Source organism: Geotrypetes seraphini, chromosome 14, assembly GCF_902459505.1.
Source record: "Geotrypetes seraphini chromosome 14, aGeoSer1.1, whole genome shotgun sequence".
In the NCBI taxonomy this organism is placed as follows: domain Eukaryota; kingdom Metazoa; phylum Chordata; class Amphibia; order Gymnophiona; family Dermophiidae; genus Geotrypetes; species Geotrypetes seraphini.
Genome location: NC_047097.1, coordinates 32,504,485 through 32,524,341, shown reverse-complemented (window position 1 = coordinate 32,524,341; position 19,857 = coordinate 32,504,485). Strand labels below are relative to the sequence as shown.

At 43.3% G+C, this 19,857-nt stretch overlaps 1 protein-coding gene across 3 annotated transcripts in view; it reads left to right on the top strand.

The window, feature by feature from the left end:
* Nucleotides 1-19,272, top strand: part of FURIN (furin, paired basic amino acid cleaving enzyme) — a 296,800-nt gene extending 277,528 nt beyond the window's left edge. For all 3 annotated transcript variants that reach the window (XM_033920626.1, XM_033920628.1, XM_033920625.1), the window contains one exon: nucleotides 10,600-19,272. In XM_033920626.1, coding sequence (XP_033776517.1) covers nucleotides 10,600-11,159 — 560 coding nt within the window. In that variant the 3' untranslated portion in view covers nucleotides 11,160-19,272. The remainder of the gene's footprint in view (nucleotides 1-10,599) is intronic.
* Nucleotides 19,273-19,857: the final 585 nt, after the last annotated feature.

Here is a 19,857-nt window from a genome sequence, read left to right as displayed (position 1 = left end):
TCACTAGCCCATCCCCCCACACTACTTAAGCCACCTCTGTGTTGCTCTACTAGGCTTTGCTATGCCAGATGCTGATGTTCTGGAGGCAGGTATTTACATTTTTATTCTGATTTTTATGGTGTTGTGGGGGGTCAGTGATCACTGGGGCAGTGTGTGGGGGTCTGTACTTCGTGTCTGCAGTGCTTATCTGGCCACTTTGGATACCTTTTTGGCACTTAGACCTGGTTTTACATGGCCTAAGTCATAATGTACAAGTTCTGTCCAGGCAGCCTTGTTAAACTTTTGTTTATATTTGCAGGACGACTAAGTTTAGATCAGCCCACGTCCCGCCCAAATCCCACCCTCACCACTTCTAAAACGCCCCTTTTAGCTCTGGTCGTACAGCAGCCATGAAAAGGCCTAAGTCGTTTTTAGATACATCTAAAACCCACTTTGATTATCGGCATTTGGATGACTTGTGTTACCGATCATCCAAGTGCCGATTTAGGCCGGGTTTTAGACGTATTTCCGTTTCGATTTTGTTTCATTTGATCATCACATACTTGAGTATTGTGTTCAGTTTTGGAGTCCGTATTTGGCGAAGGACGTAAGAAAACTTGAAGCGGTCCAGAGGAGGGCGACGAAAATGATAGGAGGCTTGCGCCAGAAGACGTATAAGGAGAGACTGGAAGCCCTGAATATGTATACCCTAGAGGAAAGGAGAGACAGGGGAGATATGATTCAGACGTTCAAATACTTGAAGGGTATTAACGTAGAACAAAATCTTTTCCAGAGAAAGGAAAATGGTAAAACCAGAGGACATAATTTGAGGTTGAGGGGTGGTAGATTCAGGGGCAATGTTAGGAAATTCTACTTTACGGAGAGGGTGGTGGATGCCTGGAATGCGCTCCCGAGAGAGGTAGTGGAGAGTAAAACTGTGACTGAGTTCAAAGAAGCGTGGGATGAACACAGAGGATCTAGAATCAGAAAATAAGATTAAATATTGAACTAGGCCAGTACTGGGCAGACTTGAACGGTCTGTGTCTGTATATGGCCGTTTGGTGGAGGATGGGCTGGAGAGGGCTTCAATGGCTGGGAGGGTTTAGATGGGCTGAAGTAGGTTTTAACGGAGATTTTGGCAGTTGGAACCCAAGCACGGTACTGGGTAAAGCTTTGGATTCTTGTCCAGAAATAGCTAAGAAGAAAAAAATTTAATTGAATTGGGTTAGGCAGACTGGATGGACTATTCGGGTCTTTATCTGCCGTCATCTGCTATGTTACTATGTTACATGGTTGAAAAAACAGCAGTCACCCTTTGCGGTACAGATCAGTAGTATATTTGTCTGAATAAACAACCAAATACATATTTAATTTCTTTAGAAATCATGAGCTGAACCCAGTTTTGGAAAATGCAACAAAAATGTGCTTCCCCAGTGGTATGGTGGAAAAGTGAGCAGATCAAAGAACAGGCCATGCTGGGTGCTGTACTAGCCCTTCCGATGTGGCTAATAAATGGCGATTTGGATTGTTTGGCCTGTTCTTTGGTCTGGATTCTGCAGACTGACTGCCTGCTTGTTTTCTGGGGCCTTCCCCAGTGGCAGTAAATTCTGCAGAATTTTCTTGTTTTCTTATTAGCTGTTTCTCCCTTCCCACCCCTCATAATCTACTTGACCAAATAGCAAAGGGCAGAAACCAGAACCACATGACTTGTTCTAGGAGCAATGAGTAGGAAACAGCTCCCAAATACAATCCCACTTAGCTAAATGTCCTCTTTGTCCTAAGCTGAAAACTTCTCCGTGTTAGCGATATACCTAATCTTTGTAATCCATTTATAAGCAAGTGGTACCAGTTCTGATTTCCAGGTACAGAAAGGGTGGTAGATGTGTGGAATAGTCTCTGGGTGAAAGTGGTGAAGATGGACTGTATCTGAATTCAAGATCGCATGGGATAAGCATGTGGCGTCTCTTAGGGAGGGGAGGAAATAGTGGATAGTGTGGATAGGCAGACTGGATGGGCCATTCGGCCTTTATCTGCTGTCATGTTTCTATTAAGACACTGTTAAATTAACATTGCTGCTGCAGAAACAGGTTTATTGAGCAGAAATAGTGTTACAACTTTTAAGAATATTTGTTTCTACATAAGTTTCCAAGTTTATTAATGTTTGATAGACTGCCCATTTGTAGACAAGTTAAAATGTTAAACTCAAGAGAGCTGAAATTGATCACCGACTGAAAATTGGCAGAGAATAGCTGCAAAGAGGCTTTGGAGTGTAAATCAGAAGGAAAAAAATAGGACAAATCCCTTTCCCTGTTATACTGGCCTTAATTTACCCAGAGATCATTAAAACGCAAGGAAAGTAGTACAAATTCCACCATCTGTCATAAATTAAAATGAATTTCCACCCTTGTGAGAGCAGATTAAAGCTTATTTTTGAGTGGAAGCTAGAAAGAGATTACCTCCAGTTGAGATGCTTTTAACACCATTGGGACTCTGCCATCCTGGGTTAATGAGACATTTGGAACCAATTAGCACCCAAGTGGTTTTGAATAAAAGGAAATATTTCTGTTGTGAATGTTTGCAGGCTTCCTGGCCTGCTCCATGTAATGTCCCCTTGGGTTGCTGAGCCAGTGCCAGCTTGGAGCGAAGCCTGTCGTGTTTTGAAATTGCACCCGATTGGATTACAGATGGTTTTGAGAGAACCGAGTGTTTCTACAACAGGGGCAGGAAGGTTGAAAGTTAGCAAAGGCCTGGTTTAGAGGCCGATGCACCAAAGCCCACGACGCAAAACCCCATAGCACAACAGCGCAGAAAAATAGCTAAGCGATGTACACGTGATGCACAGATATGTGCAGGTAATTAGCACTAACTGTTCTCTGCACTTTAAAATATGAGCCCTTCAGAAATTATTTGCAGTTAAAAATTTGGGAAAGGCTCATTGTGCCTTTTGATGAATTCCCCCCTAAGTGCATGTTAAGGCTTGTTACCCTTTAGTAAAATTAGTGCCTTGCCAGCACCTGGAATAACATGGTGACGGAATTTGTCCCCACGGATAACTGCAGGAAATCATCCCCAGAATCGGAGTATGAATGGACACAACCACTGACCCTTAAGCCTTGCATTGAAGAATGCTGGTGTAGAAGGACCAAGGTTGAGACAGATACTAAGAAATGACACGGGATGGTTTCCCGGGGACAAATGTCATTCTCTACCTGGTACTTTTAGCATTAAAACAGCTAATGTAGCAGAGGCTTGGACTGTGCTTTGCAGTTAACATGTAGGTCATTGTCTCATAACTTTTTTTTTTTTTTAGTTCAGTAAAGTTTTATTTATTGTCTCAAAGAAAAACATTACAAAAGGTTAATCAAGAATAGCTTGGTAGATGTAGCAAACTATATTTACAGTTGGTGGCATCGAACAACAGTTGAACAAATCATTAATTTGGCTAACAAAAATGCTATACAACAGCAACACTCGGTATACTTAGTAAGATGGTCTAAAAAATCTAAGTTTGCTGATGACATAAAGTGGTTCAAACTAGTTAAATCGCAAGAGGATGCATCAAAATGGCAGATGACGTTTAATGTGAGCAAGTGCAAAGTGATGCATGTGGGGAAAAGGAACCTGAACTATGTGATGCAAAGTTCCACATTAGGAGTCGCTGCCCAGAAAAAGGATCTAGGTGTCATTGTGGATACGTTAAAACCCTCAGCTCAATGTGCGGTGGTGGCTAAGAAAGCAAATAGAATGATAGGAATGATCAGAAAAGGAATGGAAAACAAAGATGAAAATGTTATAATGCCCTTGCTTCGCTCTATGGTACAGCTTGCATTTATGGTCGCCATATCTGAAAAAAGATATAGCGGAATTAGAGAAGAGCGACAAAAATGATAAAAGGTTCGGAACGACTTCCTTATGAGGAGAGAGGCCAAAGCGGTAGGGCTCTTCAGCTTGGAGAAGAGACGGCTCAGGAGTGATATGATAGAGGTCTATAAAATACTGAGTGGAGGGGAAAGGTTAGATGTGAATCGCTCGTTCACTCTTTCCAAAAATAATAGGACTAGGGGGCTTGCGATGAAGATACTAAGTAGTAGATTTAAAACAAAACGGAGAAAATATTTCTCATCAGAACGTGTAATTAAACTCAAATTTGTTGCTGGAGAATGTGGTGAAATCAGTTAGCTTAGTGGGGTTTAAAAAAAAGGCTTGGATAATTTCCTAACAGAGAAGTCCAAAGGCCATTATTGAGATGGTTTGGGGAAATCCTCTGCTTATTCCTAGGAGAAGCAGCATAAATTCTGTTTTACTACTTGGGATCTAGCTAGGGTACTTGAGACCTGGGTTGGCCACTGTTGAAAACAGGATACTGGGCTTGATGGACTTTTGGTCTCTCCCAGTATGGAAAATCTTATGTTCTTATGCCTATCTTTTATAGAATGGTGCCCAGCGCCTCAGTAGTTGGCGCTGATTTTTTAGGCCACATAGTTTACATATCATAGCTTTTTTTTTTTTTCTCTCTCTCTCTCTGCATTAATTGCACAGCTAAATGCTTAGGGACTATCCCCACTGGTAACTCATTAAATGTGCACAAAGCGTGTGCTAATACGAAACAAAGCAAAATGTTGCAGAAGTGTTCATCCCTAAAACGTATCTTATTCTGGACCACTGAAACTTGCTAGGACAGCTGGGGGGGAATAGAACAGAAGTCTACAAAATCGTGAATGGGGTGGAACGATTAAATGTGACTCTTTCAAGAAGTACACGCCTGAAATTATATAGTTACACTTTTAAAACAAATAGAAGAAAATATATTTTCACTCAACGTTTAGTTAGGCTTTCGAACTTGTTGGAGGATGTGATAAATGTAGTTAATATAGCTGTATTTAAAAAAAAAAAGTTTGAATGAGTTCCTGGAAGAAAAGTCCATAAGCCATTATTAAGGTAGACATGGAAAAGCAATTTTTGGGGGGAGGGTGGTGATCTGGAATGGTCCCTGTTGGAAGCAACTGGGCTAGATGGACCTATGATATGACCCAATATGGCAAGTCTTATGAACTTATTTTTACGTGGTATTGACTGTATGAACTTTTCTCTGTGGCACTGAGAAATCCAGACTCCAGCCAGTGTTTCCCAAGTCCATGCTGGAGTACCCCCTTGTTAGTCAGGATATCCACAATGAATATGCATGAAAGAAATGTGCATATAATGGGGTCAGTGTTATGCTTATTCGCTGTGGATATCCTGAACATCTGACTGGCAAGCGGGTTCTCCAGGACCGACTTGGGAAATATAAACCTAGAGTACATGAGGTATTCTAGCAAATCCTGTAGCAGAGGCTTGACTTGAGATTGAGTCTCCTTATTTCCAATTATTCTAATCCCTAGATCACACAGTCATTGCAGTGGAACTGATGATTTCTTTTATTGTATAGTTGAGATATTTTACCAGGGGCCTGCCTCAGGAACTGAAGTCCCCCTCCCCCTTTAGCTGAGGCCGAGAACCTGTACAACATGAAGAGTTATTGCCTTTCCTTGCCTCACAGATTTCCCAGACATGTCTTCCTTTTGAGGATATGTCCAGTGGTCCAGACTTCTTTTCAAAACCTGGTACTTTTGTCTGTGTTTTGAAAAGCTGTGTGAGGCAGAGAGGGCGTCCAGAGAAGGGGACAAATCCTTCTTCAGGTATATTAGTGACAGAAAAAGGAACACAGGCGGGATAGTACGCCTTAGAAGACCGGACGGAAGTTACGTGGAAGCAGATTCCGATAAAGCCGAACTACTGATTGAATACTTCTGCTCAGTCTTCACCTGTGAGGCACCGGGACACGGTCCGCAGTTGAAGGCAACACAAAGCACAGAAGACCCATTTCAGAATTTTGAGTTCACACCAGGTGAAGTTTACAGTGAACTGGCAAGACTCAAAGTGAACAAAGCCATGGGACCAGACAATTTGCACCCAAGAGTGCTCAGAGAATTGAGCGATGTCCTGGCGAAACCGTTGGCTGAGCTATTCAATCTCTCCCTAAGTAAGGGGAAAGTTCCCCTGGACTGGAAATTAGCTAATGTCGTTCCTCTGCATAAAAAGGGTTGCAGGGCAGAGGCTGCGAATTATAGACCGGTGAGTCTCACATCAATAGTGTGCAAACTCATGGAAACACTAATTAAAAGCAAATTGGACACGATCTTGAATGAAGGGAATCTTCGGGATCCCAGTCAGCATGGATTCACCAAGGGTAGGTCCTGCCAATCCAATCTCATCAGCTTCTTTGACTGGGTAACAAGAAAGTTGGACTTGGGAGAGTCTTTGGACGTCGTGTACCTGGACTTCAGTAAAGCTTTTGACAGTGTCCCACACCGCAGGCTGCTAAGCAAGATGGAATCGATGGGGTTAGGAGAGACACTAACTGCATGGGTCAATGATTGGCTGAGTGGCAGACTTCAGAGGGTGGTGGTTAATGGTACCCTCTCTAAAACATCAGAGGTGATCAGTGGAGTGCCGCAGAGCTCGGTCCTGGGTCCACTCCTTTTCAACATATTCATAGGGGATCTGACTCAAGGGCTTCAAGGTAAAATAACACTATTCGCCGACGACGCCAAACTATGTAATATAGTAAGTGAATGCAGTTTACAGAATTATATGGCGCAGGACCTGCTTACATTGGAAAGTTGGTCCTCAACCTGGCAGCTAGGCTTCAATGCTAAGAAATGTAAGGTCATGCACCTCGGAAGCGGAAATTCATGCAGGACATACTTCTTGAATGGAGAAACTTTAACTAGGACTTCAGCAGAACGAGATTTAGGAGTAATCATCAGTGCAGACATGAAAACTGCCAATCAAGTGGAGAAGGCTTCATCTAAGGCAAGGCAGATATTGGGTTGTATCAATAGAAGTTTCGTCAGCCGAAAGCCTGAAGTCATAATGCCTTTGTACAGGGCCATGGTGAGACCTCATCTGGAGTACTGTGTGCAATTCTGGAGGCCAGTAAAGATGTGCGCAGAATTGAATCGGTTCAACGGACGGCCACCAGGATGATCTCGGGGCTCAAGGGTCTCTCGTACGAAGAGAGACTGAACAAATTGCAGCTCTACACTCTTGAAGAAGGTAGGGAGAGGGGAGACATGATCGAAACATTTAAGTACCTAACGGGACGTGTCGAAGTGGAAGATGATATTTTCTTTCTCAAGGGACCCTCGGCCACAAGAGGGCACCCGCTCAAACTCAGGGGCGGAAAATTTCATGGCGACACCAGAAAGTATTTCTTCACAGAGAGAGTGGTTGATCATTGGAACAAGCTTCCAGTGCAGGTGATCGAGGCAGACAGCGTGCCAGACTTTAAGAATAAATGGGATACCCATGTGGGATCCCTACGAGGGTCAAGATAAGGAAATTGGGTCATTAGGGCATAGACAGGGGGTGGGTAAGCAGAGTGGGCAGACTTGATGGGCTGTAGCCCTTTTCTGCCGTCATCTTCTATGTTTCTATGTGCGCGGCCATCATGCGTGATGTCATGCGCGGACGTCCTCCCTGCCCGACAAGAACAGGGGGCAGGGCTAGGGCTTGCTTGGGGGTGGGATATGGGTGGAACTAGGAGGGCCTGGGGGCGGGGCTAAGGGCATCTGTATTTTCCAAAAAGAAAACATGGTAACCCTATTCATTGGGATGCAATGATGTAACAACCACTGGATTAAGCTTCCTGTTTGAAAATTAGATGGCTGCAGCTTTACTAGGTGGGTGTTTCTAGGCCATCCCATGCAGATTTTGCAAGGAAGATTCTAAGCAGCAATCATGAGTAGGTTGCCAGGCATGGAGTTACAGGTGGGCCTGGGCTGTCCACTTTTGGTTCAGGGTTATGCATAGTCCAGGGGCAGCTCAAAGCAATCTGCTGTCTGAGGTGAGGGATGAGCTGGTGCCCCCCCTCCCCCGGGCATCTAAAATAGGGGTGGGGCAAGGGCTGCCCCAACAAGACTGGCCAGCTGCCTATATCAGTTGCTTCAGTAACACAGTAAAAGAGAGCAGAGTCTCACACACCACTCCTTTTAGGCCCAGGTCCCTCATATTTAAAGCAAAGAACCATGTTTCTCACCACACATACTTGAACCTACTTTTCAACAAAAACACAAATGAGATAGATGATGCTCAAACAACAAAAGAAAGCAAAATAAAAGTTCAGTTTAACACACCATAACAAACCCCCTCATGTCCAAAGCCACGCTAGCATTTTTAGCGTCAGCTGCAGCAGTAAGAACGCCAATGCTCATAGAATTCCTATGATTTTCGTAGTTTTTACCACCACAGACGGCGCTTAAAACACTAGCGTGGCTTTGAGAGCTGATATTCTACCTCCCCACAACGTGAAGATCAGAACTAAAACATTTCGGTGGGGGGGGGGTGTATTGGTCCACTAGGTGTCACTCCAGTTTTGGGAATACGAACTTTAAAAGTAAAGCTTGTAAATGTATGTAGGATTCAAAAAGAAGCCCAAAAATAGGGTGCACAAAGGTCACCCCTGAAGTAGGCCTCCACCTGGAAACCAAAACACGGACCATGTCGGGTCATCAACTGGATTCTTCCACAATAGGGCTCCATGGTTTTGTACAAAGCGAACATATTTCAATTAATTCATTCCAAATAAAACACTTTATTCTAAAGATAGCAGATGTAAATTTTAGAAAACTGTTGAAATGGCAATCACTTTACAAATTAACAAACAGAAATAAATAATGGGAAATAAGAAAATACCATTTTATTGGACTAATCCATTTTTCAATTAGCTTTGAGAAGCCAAATCCTCCTTCAGGTCAGTACAGTATAAGGTATCCTGTCCTAACCTGAGAGAAGGGGGTATAATCCAATAAATAGATTGCCATATTTCTATTTCCTGTTTATAAACTTTTATCAATACAGCTATAATACTACTTTATTCTAAAGCAACAACAAAAAATTGTTCTACCTTTTGTGTTTCTGCTTTAATCATCTTTTCACTCCTTTTTATACAGCATCTTTCTTCTCTCTGCCCCTTCCATCCACTGTTTGTCCCCTCTCTCTCATACCCCTTCCATCCACTGTTTGCCCTCTCTTTCTCATGCCCCTTCCATCCACTGTCTGCCCTCTCTCTCTCTCAGCCCCTTCCATCCACTGTCTGCCCTCTCTCTCTCTCTCTCTCTCAGCCCCTTCCATCCACTGTCTGCCCTCTCTCTCTCCTGCCCCTTCCATCCACTGTCTGCCCTCTATCTCCTGCCCCTTCCATCCACTGTCTGCCCTCTCTCTCTCTCCTGCCCCTTCCATCCACTGTCTGCCCTCTCTCTCTCTCCTGCCCCTTCCATCCACTGTCTGCCCTCTCTCTCTCTCCTGGCCCTTCCATCCACTGTCTGCCCTCTCTCTCTCTCTCCTGCCCCTTCCATCCACTGTCTATCCTGTGCACCTTTTCTACTTTGTGCATGATTCATTTCAGCTTCACCCCCTCTCCATTTTTCTCTGTCTCCACCCCCTCCTCTATGCTCTGGCATCACTCTCTTCTTTCCCATTCCACCCCACAGTCTGTTAGATTGACCGGCAACAAGATGTCGCTCCCTCAAGAGTGCCATCTGAGGCCACTGTCTTAGTTGGCTTCATTACAAGGCCGCCCCTGGCATTATCTGTAATACCTGGTGGGTATCCCAAGCCCCACTAGCTAAAGATATCCTCTGTTGGAACTCCCAGTTGTTACAACACTGTGGCAATCGGCAGCCACACTTCTAGCTGACAACACTGGCAACTCACACATGCCCAGTTCATGCACTTGTTCAGTTCATGCGTGACAACTGAGTATGCAGAGGGTGCTGGCATTAGCAGTTGATAGCATGTTTGCCAACACTACTGCCACAATGTTCTGATAGCCTGGGGGTCATCAGCTGGTGGGGCTTGGGGATTCCCTGCCTGACAAGGTATTAATTTTTTTTAGCTTGGGTTGGGGGCAGTTTGGAAGGAATGTGGGTACCCACACATTTCACCCCTAGGCCCACCCAAAAATTCTGCTCAGTGTCATTGAAATGTGTTGAAAAGCAGCAGCTAAGTCTGCATTGTAACATCTTTACAGAAGCTCATGTAAACCGCTCTAGCGGTATCTAAGCTTTCAATAAACACATATGTAGGCTATATTGCTTTCAGCTTTTGTCTGATACTTATATGCTCTACATACCTGCTTAACTGAGGGGGTTAATAGTTTTTATTAAAATTTTTCATAGTACAGAACAATATGGTATAGAATATACATTGTAGAGAAAACAGAAATATATCTAATGTGATACTTTCTCTATCTTTAAATGTTTAAACAATTAAGTCATATAAAAATTAACAGGAAAAATATATATGAGCATTATATCGTGTCAATTAGAGGATGAATGTGATAAATAGTCACCTAACCTTTTCCATTTATGATCATGTTTACAATTGTAGGTTGTCTTTCCAGTGCTGGATTATTAATTTTAGTGCTACAGATTAAAAAAAAAATTCATCATTTTCAGAGAGGGTTGTCAATAAAGAGACAGATTTCCAAACGATATGTTTAAAGCATAAAGGTTCTAAAATTAGCACTATTTTAGACTGGGGTTTTTTTCAATTCAGTCTTGTGTTTTTCCTCTGCAGTGTGTGAGGAAGGATACTACCTGTACCTGAAAAGCTGCGTAAAGGCCTGTCCTCCTGGGTATGCAGCTGGCATCCAGAAGATCCATTACCCTCTGGAGAACAGCGTGGAGCCAATTTTGGCAAACACTTGTGTGTCCTGCCATCCATCATGCGCTACCTGCAACGGCCCTGGTAGAAGTGACTGCCTTACCTGCCCTGCACACTCTCACTACAATCTTATTGATGGCACCTGCTCCCACCAGATGCAGATCCTGCGCGAGTCTCCACCTTTGCGAGAGAAGCTAGAGGAGACGGCTGCGTTGTCTTATAACACGCCTGTTCTCATGGCCGGCATGAGCTGTGTTTTTATCGTCCTGGTTTTCATAACTGTCTTTCTTATCCTTCAGTACCACTCTGGGTTAAGCAGTAGGGGGAAGAAGATATATTCATTAGACAGTGGGATAATACCTTACAAGGGGATCCCGACGGACATTTGGCAGGAAGAGGCATCTGATTCGGATGTAGAAGATTATGTTCACAGTGAGAGAACTGCCTTCATAAAAGAACAAAGTGTCCTTTGATGACTGCTGCTTAGCTAAGAGCCCAAACCCTTTCTCTCTTACGCTTTGTCTCCCCCTTCCTCCAGATGCTGGAACTGTCCATATCAGATTCAGTGTTAATGATCATGTCCAGTCCTTTGCACCCAGGTCTTTCCAGTGGAAAGGGGCTGAGGAAAGGATAGTTGGTTTCTTTTAATTTTTGCTTTTTCTCCCAGTATAATAGCACATTGTTCTAAATTGGGGATTAATTGTGTAACAAAGCTCTGTTCTATGAAACAGAAAAATAGATGTAAAAATTTTTTTACCATGATTGCAGTTATGGATATACAAGAGGTAAATCCAACAGCAGTTTTCTACATATATGCCTCATTTTTATATCCTCTTTCACTATGAATGCATCCTGTGTTCTGGGAAGAAAGCTCTCGTGAGTCTGCAGAAATTTTGCAAAGTTGACAGTCACTTAATACATCTGATTGCCTCCTTTATACATAGACATTTTTCCCAGCCCACCAATGCACTTAAGACTTCTAAAACAATATTCTCCTTACTGAAACTTAAGTTCTCACTCAGTTTTTTATCCTGCTCTCTCTAGTGCCAGCTTACTTAACCTTTCTAATTATGGCAAAAGTCCAGTCAGCAATAGAATGAGCCATGCAATTTAATCCTTTCTTTGTTTCTGTAGTGCTGGCAGTGAACAGCACCTCTGGTTAAGAACACGCAGACTCTCAGTCATTGTACATCCTTGCTCTCACAGGCACACATGCACGCTCTCGGTTAGGAACATAAGAAAAGCAGAGTGCGAGTAAAAAATTATTTACACTCTATGGAGATTTAAATGTTTTGTAGATGGAATCTTAAAACTTTGTGCATTTTTAGATTTTTGCTGAAATTTTAACGGTCTGAATGCACAGGAGCTCATGAGCATGTGCAGATGCACATCTGTGCAGCTGATGCCTCAAAACCTCTGGGAAGTGTTTGCCTAAAAAATTAGTAGCCACGTTTGCTTGGATGGGGTATAAGCTGGCTGATGAGCTCAGTTACCAAGGATACCTCTGAAGAGGAAGAAGGGGCATTTTCCTGTTGTAGGCTGAAGAAAGAAAGCCTGGTAATGTAGGACAGAAGAATACCTGTTTGCTGCTGTAAAAGCTGTGCCAGAATCTTGGAGTACAGAGGAAAGTGGAGGGAGCTGGCTGGAATCTCTTTGCTAGGAAGGACAGGAACGCGAGACTCAGCTTTCACATTGAAGCATTTTTTTGACAGGCTCTGTTACCAGTACAGCTGTTGTGAATTAGTTTTGAGCATTCTTTGAACTGATGTGCTGTCAGTCCCTTGGTAAAGGGAAACTTTTGCAGGACCAGATGTACCTGTTGTCCTCTTAGAAAACAATTTAGAGCAGGTTCCCACAGGCTACAAGGCCTCTAACTCTCTCCCTTCAGCCCTTTCAAATGGGAACCGCATGATGCCTTTTCTAGTGTGTTTGTTTTTTTAATAAAGCAATAAAGGCCCATTGGCAAGGTTTACTGGCTAAGAGTTCTACTCGATGCAAAATCTTGAACCCGTAGGCAGCAGAATGGAGAGGGCCATGGCCTGACCACTATTTGCACATCTCGGCCTTAGCAATGAGAGATTTGGAGCAGGCTCAGAGATGCGTGCGTTTGGCCCCTTCAAAAAGGCGTTCTACTGACCCACTTTAACCTGTGGTAGGGGTTTTGTTTTCTGTGTTGTAGCTGCTCTGAAGCAGATTGTTGATGTATTTTGTTTCTTTTTAAAAAATTTTTTATTAACCTAGAAGTTTCCTTCTGCTCCTTTGGGCCTCCCCCTCTGTTTATATGTACTGCTTAACGCAGCATAACCATTGTAATCAGAAACTTTGTCTATGGTCCACCAATCTTGTCTTTTTTCAAAACCTGGTTATTGTGGGGTGCCACCGCTCCGGGTGTCTTCTACCCTCACTAAGCCACTGTGTGCATCTATGATCCATTTGGGCAACCTGTAAAGAATCTGGCGGCCTTTAATGGACCCTGCAGGTTTATGTCAAGCCTGGTACAGGAAGCAAAAGTCTGATTTGAAAATTGTCCACATAAGAAGTGCCCAGCACGCTGGCTGGCTTGGCTTACACTTTAAAGGCCCAATATTTTTTTAAAGGCACTTAACCAGGTTGCAGCACCTGTTACACAGAAATGCTTCGGAAAAAGCGATTACAGATGGCTCTTGCACTGGGTAGTTGGAGAAAAAGCACAAGGGCCTCCAAGAACAGGTAGATGTCTAAGGCTTATTGAGGAACCCTACACAGGCCACATTTTGACATAACATACACGTCAGGGTATTATCCCCTGTTCCTTAGCAACAGCAGCAGATGAATCCAGAGACTAGTGGGATAGCACACATTGACCAGCAGGTGGAGATAGAGAACTGATTAACAGGTGGTCATCCTGGATGGAACGTCTCCTGCTGCCTCAGTATGCTCTATCTCCCAGCAGGCAGATGGTCGCTATTCATCTAGCTCCTGAATTCTAGCTGTATATGGTCGAATCTTCGCTTTGCTATCCTCGGCAGCACTTTCAGTTTTGGGCAATGCCATTTGGCCTAGCCACGGCTCCACGGACATTTTCAAAGGTCATGATAGTGCTGGCAGTGTGTCTTCACAAAGAGAGCATTCGGGTTCATTCTTACTTAGACAACTGGTTAATTTGAGCGTCTTCTAGACAGGAGAGTCGGGCAGTGACCCAAAGGGTGATTTCCCTTCTTCAATCTTTGGATGGGTAGTCAACTTTCCAAAGAGCTTTCTGATCCCATCGCAGATATTGGAACATCTGGGAGTGTTGTTCGACACCAAGGTGGGAAAGGTGTTTCTACCAAGAGACTGGGGAGAAAAGTTGCAGTCTCAAGTTCGCCTTCGACTCCAGTCACCCAGACTGAGAGTATGGGATTATGTGCAAGTTCTAGGATCAATGGTGGCAGCTTTGGAAGTGATGCCTTGGGCTCGATTTCACATGAGGCTGCTGCAGCAGTCACTTCTCTCTCTCGGTGGTCCCCGGTATCTCAGGACTACAATCGTCATCTCTATTGGACTCCACAAGTATCACTCAATATGAATTGGTGACTCAGCGAGATCAATCTGTCCAAAGGAATGCCACTAGCATCGTCGGACTGGATCATAATTACTATGGATGCCAGTCTGTTAGGATGGGGGGCTCAGTGCCTTCAGTCCTTAGCACAAGTCTGGTCTCCGGAATAGGCTCAGTTGTCCATCAATCTTCTGGAGTTGCGGGCGATCCGGTTAGCACTTTTGGCGTTTCAGGCCTTGATTCAGAATCAACTGACCAGGGTCTTTTCAGACAATGTCATAGCAGAAGCATATATCAACAGACAGGGGGGTACCCGGAGTCCTCAAATGGCAAGCGAGCAAGGCAATTGCTCTACTTCAGTGGGTGGAAGCTCATCTTCCTTTTCTGTCGGCGGCTCACATTGTGGGACAAGCAAATGTTCAGGCAGACTTCCTCAGCAGAAATCTTCTAGATCCCGGAGAATGTGAACTCTCCACTCAGGCTTTCCAGCTGGTAGTGCAGAGGTGGGGTCTACCAGAAAGAGACCTCATGGCTTTGTCTCGAAATACAAAGCTTCCTTGTTTCTTCAGCAGACTCAGGGAGCGGGCGTCAGACGGTTAGACACGTTGGCTCTTTCTTTATGTGTTTCCCTCTTGGCCAATGATAGGTCGTGTACCTCAAAGTGTAGCTCGCTTTCAGGGCTCGGTGATACTGGTAGCTCCAGATTGGCCACACCGGCTGTGGTATGCAGATCTGATAGGCCTTTCGACGGAAGTTCCATTGTGGTTTCCGGTGACACCGGATTTGCTCCACCAGGGTCCGATCAACATGGAAAATCCATCCCACTTTGGTCTTACAGCCTGGCTCTTGAAAGGTTGCAGCTGAGGCATAAGGGATATTCAGAGCAGGTTATTTCGACTCTTCTAAAGGCAAAAAAGAAATTACACCTGCTTGAGAGAAATTATGCTTGAGTCTGGAGGGTTTTCGATTCTTGATGTGGTGCTCAGGGTATTTCGCCCTTCCAGGCTTCTCTGTCTAACATTCATTCTTTCCTACGGGATGGCATTACCTAGGGGTTGGGGTATAATTCCCTTAAAGTTCAAGTGGCGGCCATTGCTTGTTACAGGGGCCACGTGTCTCGCTCTTCTATTGCATCTCAGCCTGATGTAGTTCGATTCCTCAAAGGTGTCCAGCATATACGTCAACCTGTTAAAAAGCCCTGTCCGGAATGGAGTCAAGGTAGTCCTTAGGGGGGGTTACAGAAGGCCCCGTTTGAGCCTTTGTCTAAAGCAACTCTAAAGGACGTCATGTTAAAGACGGTGTTTCTGGTGGCAATGGCTTCAGCCCGGTGGGTTTCTCAGTTGCAGGCATTGTCCTGCAGGGATCCTTTTTTGCGGTTTACAGATTCTGGAGTGTCAGTTCAGACTGTACCATCGTTTCTCCTAAGGTGGTATCAACCTTTCATATCAACCAGTCTCCCTTCCTGCTTTCCAGGAGGAGAACTAGGGGGCGTGCTTCTCTTCACTGTGTTTCCTGGATGTCCGTAGAATCCTTCTACATTATCTGCAGGTTACTAACTACTTTCGGCGATCAGATCACCTCTTTGTATTATTCGCGGGGCGCAACAAAGGTATGGCAGCGTCCAAAGCTTACATCGCTCAATGGGTCAAGGAGACCATTGCTTCTGCTTGCTTGATGTCAGGGAAGCGATTGCTGGAAGAGCTTCATGCCCATTCAACCAGAGCGATAGCTACTTCCTGGACTGAGTCCAAAGGATTTTCCTTGGAGGAGATTTGTTGTGCAGCTACTTGGTCTTCTAAGAATACTTTTTTCTAAGCATTACCGGTTGGATGTGGCAGCGCGTGCAGAGTCTGATTTTGGTGGTTCGGTCATTGCGGAGGCGGCATTTGCTTCTCACCCAGATTGAGGATTGCTTTGCTACATCCCACTAGTTTCTGGATTCATCTGCTGCTATTAATTTTCTTTCCTTTAGAAGCAGTAGATGAATCCAGAGCCCCACCCTTTCTGGATATTGACTGTCGGTTTATCTTTAACAAGTTTCAGAAGATTTGTTATGGTTGGTAGTTGTATTCTGTATTATTCCCCTTCAGTTTTGTTATGAGAAAGAAGTTTTTTGCATTCTGAGAATTTCCTGGTTCCGGATGCTTGGGCAAGGAGCAATACTGAGTCTGCAGGAGATGTTCCATTCAGGATGGCCACCTGTTAATCAGTTCTCTATCTCCACCTACTGGTCGATGTATGCTATCCCAGTAGTCTCTGGATTCATTTGCTGCATCTAAAGGAAAGAAAATTGAAAGGTATGAACATGATTTTTCCTTCCTTCAAAGCATACAGCGATTGAAACAATGTAGTCATTTCACACAACTAGTTAGAAAATGCTGCCCAAATGTTCAATCTTCCTGGTGAGACAAATGAATGAGTTGCCATTTTCTTTGATAGAAAATCTGAGCAGCATGTTCCAGTTGTGCGAATTGACAAAATTGTTTTAATCATTGTATGCATTCAAGGAACAGAGGACACTACCCTCATTGTATCACTTACACTGATGATCCTGGAAACAGGTCTTATTCCAAAACATGGCCCATATTGGTCCCTCAATAAACCTTGGCTATCTACTTGTTCTTGGAGGCTCATTATGCTTTTTCTGTTTGCCATTGTCTGGATAGTGCCAGGGTGGTTTGAGGTGGAATCTGGGCAGTCATTATCGAGATTGTGGTGATTATTGGACACTACTGTATAACTGAGGACAGCAGAAAAGCCATCCAGATAATATCCAGGAAGCGCTGCTGAATATTGCCCTTGTTCTTGTAATGACAGATATTCAGAATAGCTTTCTGCAGGCCAGCCAGTGCTGAACATTCAGGTCTACATTGAAACACTGCAGCCAGTATTTAAAAGGAGACACTAACTGCAGAGATTAAATGAACTCTTTGTATCTGTTTTACAGTTGGTTGGCTCTGACCTGCTGCTTTCAGAGGCAGTATTTAGCCAGTGCTTCTTTGAAAACAAAACATTGAAAAGAACTCAAACTTGAAATTAAATATTTGAAGTATCTGCTTCATAACTAGCCATAATGCTGAGCGATTCTTTGTCACTGATAAGATCCAAAGCAACACAGGGAGAGAAGTATCTGAAAATCAGTCTCTAGTTGCAGACATTCATCAAATCCAAGTGCAAGGAAACTCAAATAAGTAAAACTTTTTATGACAAGCTGTAAAATTGTAGCTACCTAAGCAGTAAGTCTGTGACTTAGTGAATGGTAAGCCCTAGGCTCCTTCATGTAATCCACCTTCACCTCTATAATGGCAGTCCCTTAGTAATTGTCCACTTGTGTGGCTGGCTACACTAGGCATGTTTTCAGATGTCAAAATGTTTGAAAAAGATGATGTTAGATAACCAAAAAGCAGCATATTTTTCCTTTGTGGTTTGCAGAATTGCTGTTTCATGTGTAATGAAAGGAAGCCTAGTTAAATCTGCCCTTTGGATTCTAGACATATGCTAAATATACAGTAGTTTTGGCTTCCAAGGAAGCATATTTGCTAAGGGAACTGCTAGAATGCAACATTTCTCTTTGACATCTCAGAATTCACAAACAGCGCCCCTGTTTAAGCTTAGCACATGCTAACATCCTGTATTAGCGTGCGCTAAATGACTTGACCCATAGGTGTAAAATAAGATAGCATTTAACAAGCACTAATGACTGTTTAACATGCACCAAGCTTTTCTGCTCACCTTCAGCCCAGTATCCTGAGGCAGCACTTTGACTGCTAGCGTACCAGAGGAGGTTTGCTTGCCCACTGTAGTAGTAACCTATCTATGTAATAACTTCAGATATTCGAAATCTCAGGGGCTGTGAAATTAGAGCATTTCTTTAATTCTGAAGAAGCGTTTTAAGCTAGCTTTCTTTTACACATCTTCACAACCTGTGGAAAATGGAAAAAAAGAACCAACCAATTTCCCAGTTGTGGCTGCTTTCTGTGCGTTCTCCTTCCTCTTGTGCATCGGTGGTCTCTTCTGCTGTTCTGTTCTTCCTAAACAGTACAAACACAAACACACACACCTCATGGAATGGAATGGAAGTACAAGATGTCAGGGAAGGAGGTAGTCTTAAGGAAATTCTTTCAATGAATATTGAGCCTTCTCTTCACCTACTCAAACCATGGAACATGGAAAGTAAATCAAGGCTATGAAGGAGAGTTGGAAGAAACAATCATAGGAAACCTGGAAGGTTTTTAATTTCTATTCTTAAGGAAGTTGGTTAGCAGTGCCAAGATCAAACATTCGTAAGCCTCTAGAAAGATAATTGGAGCATTTGCACAGCCTTGGAACCACCATTAACCGATGAGACATTCACTCCCAACCTCTGAAAAAGCACTCAATTTATATAATCACCTCTATGTGTGCCTTCTTTATACCCCTCTTTATGGAACTATGTGTATACCAGTCTGTCTGAGGGACTTGGTGTGTTGTTTGTTCTCCTTTCCTAAAATAGAAACTCCAGTTTTTCAAGATCCTTTTTGCTTCAGCAGCATGGCATCCACGTGCCTAAAGCTGATGAAATGTTGTATAAAAGGCACTCTCTGTAGACTGGGGATGGGGAGTTGGGGAAAATCAATAGGAGTTGTGTCCTCCATAAAAACACTTGTACATCATCATTTAATAAAGCCTTGTGGAACGTTGGATACAGATGAAAGAGCAGATCTTGAATGTTTTACCTGGGCTGCTGCTTTTTCCTAAGGAATAATACAGGGAGAGTGGGTAGAAGGGAGGGAGGGAAGGTAAGAAAGTAAAGGTGCCTCTTTGAGATGGGATGCTAATAATTGTTCTTTGGCGAGAAGAATCTAGATCATATGTGATTAATTCAAAAGGATCAGGGGAAGTAAATCCTAATGAAGCTTATTTTTGTATCATATCTTTTTTTGTGCACAGTAAATTTCTTATAATTTAAACAAGGAGAAATTGCTTATGACAATTTTTTTTATTTAATGGATGTGGATATACTGTTGGATAGAAAGATTTAAAGTTATTAAATATTCAGAAACTATGCAAATAAATAGTAATCTCGATGTTTGTGTGTCTGTACATGGATGTGTTGTATATAGATTTCCTTTGTAGGAGGTATTTTGATGTGAAAATATTGGGCCTGGTATTCAAAGGAAGCCAGGCTCCTAAATGTATGCCTTGAGTTCAGGTGAAAACATAATCTTAATTTAGCCTACATACATACATAGAACCGCAAGGCACAAGCGGAATAGAAATCACTAATGTAATGTAATACAGATGACAAGCATGCTCTGTGATCTTGCAAAGACCTCAGCACTCGAGCTGGAGAGTATGGTATGGCAAAATTAATTAAATAATTTGGACTACAAGCTCTTTGAGCAAATGTTAACATTTAAAACAAATTCTATAATATACAGGTAGCCAGTGCACATGCAGGAAAGTGGTGTAATGTGATTGAATCATGTCCTTACATATACCAAGATTCCCAAAGCAGTGTTTTGAATAGTCTGAAGACACGTAAGATTGGAATGTGAGACACCAACATAATTTGCATTTACAAACTTAGGCCCTTGAGGTCTATGCATGGAGGTTCGTTCAATTCCTCAGAGTGTTGGAGCATTTGCCTTGCTGGACCACGGTAAGATGTT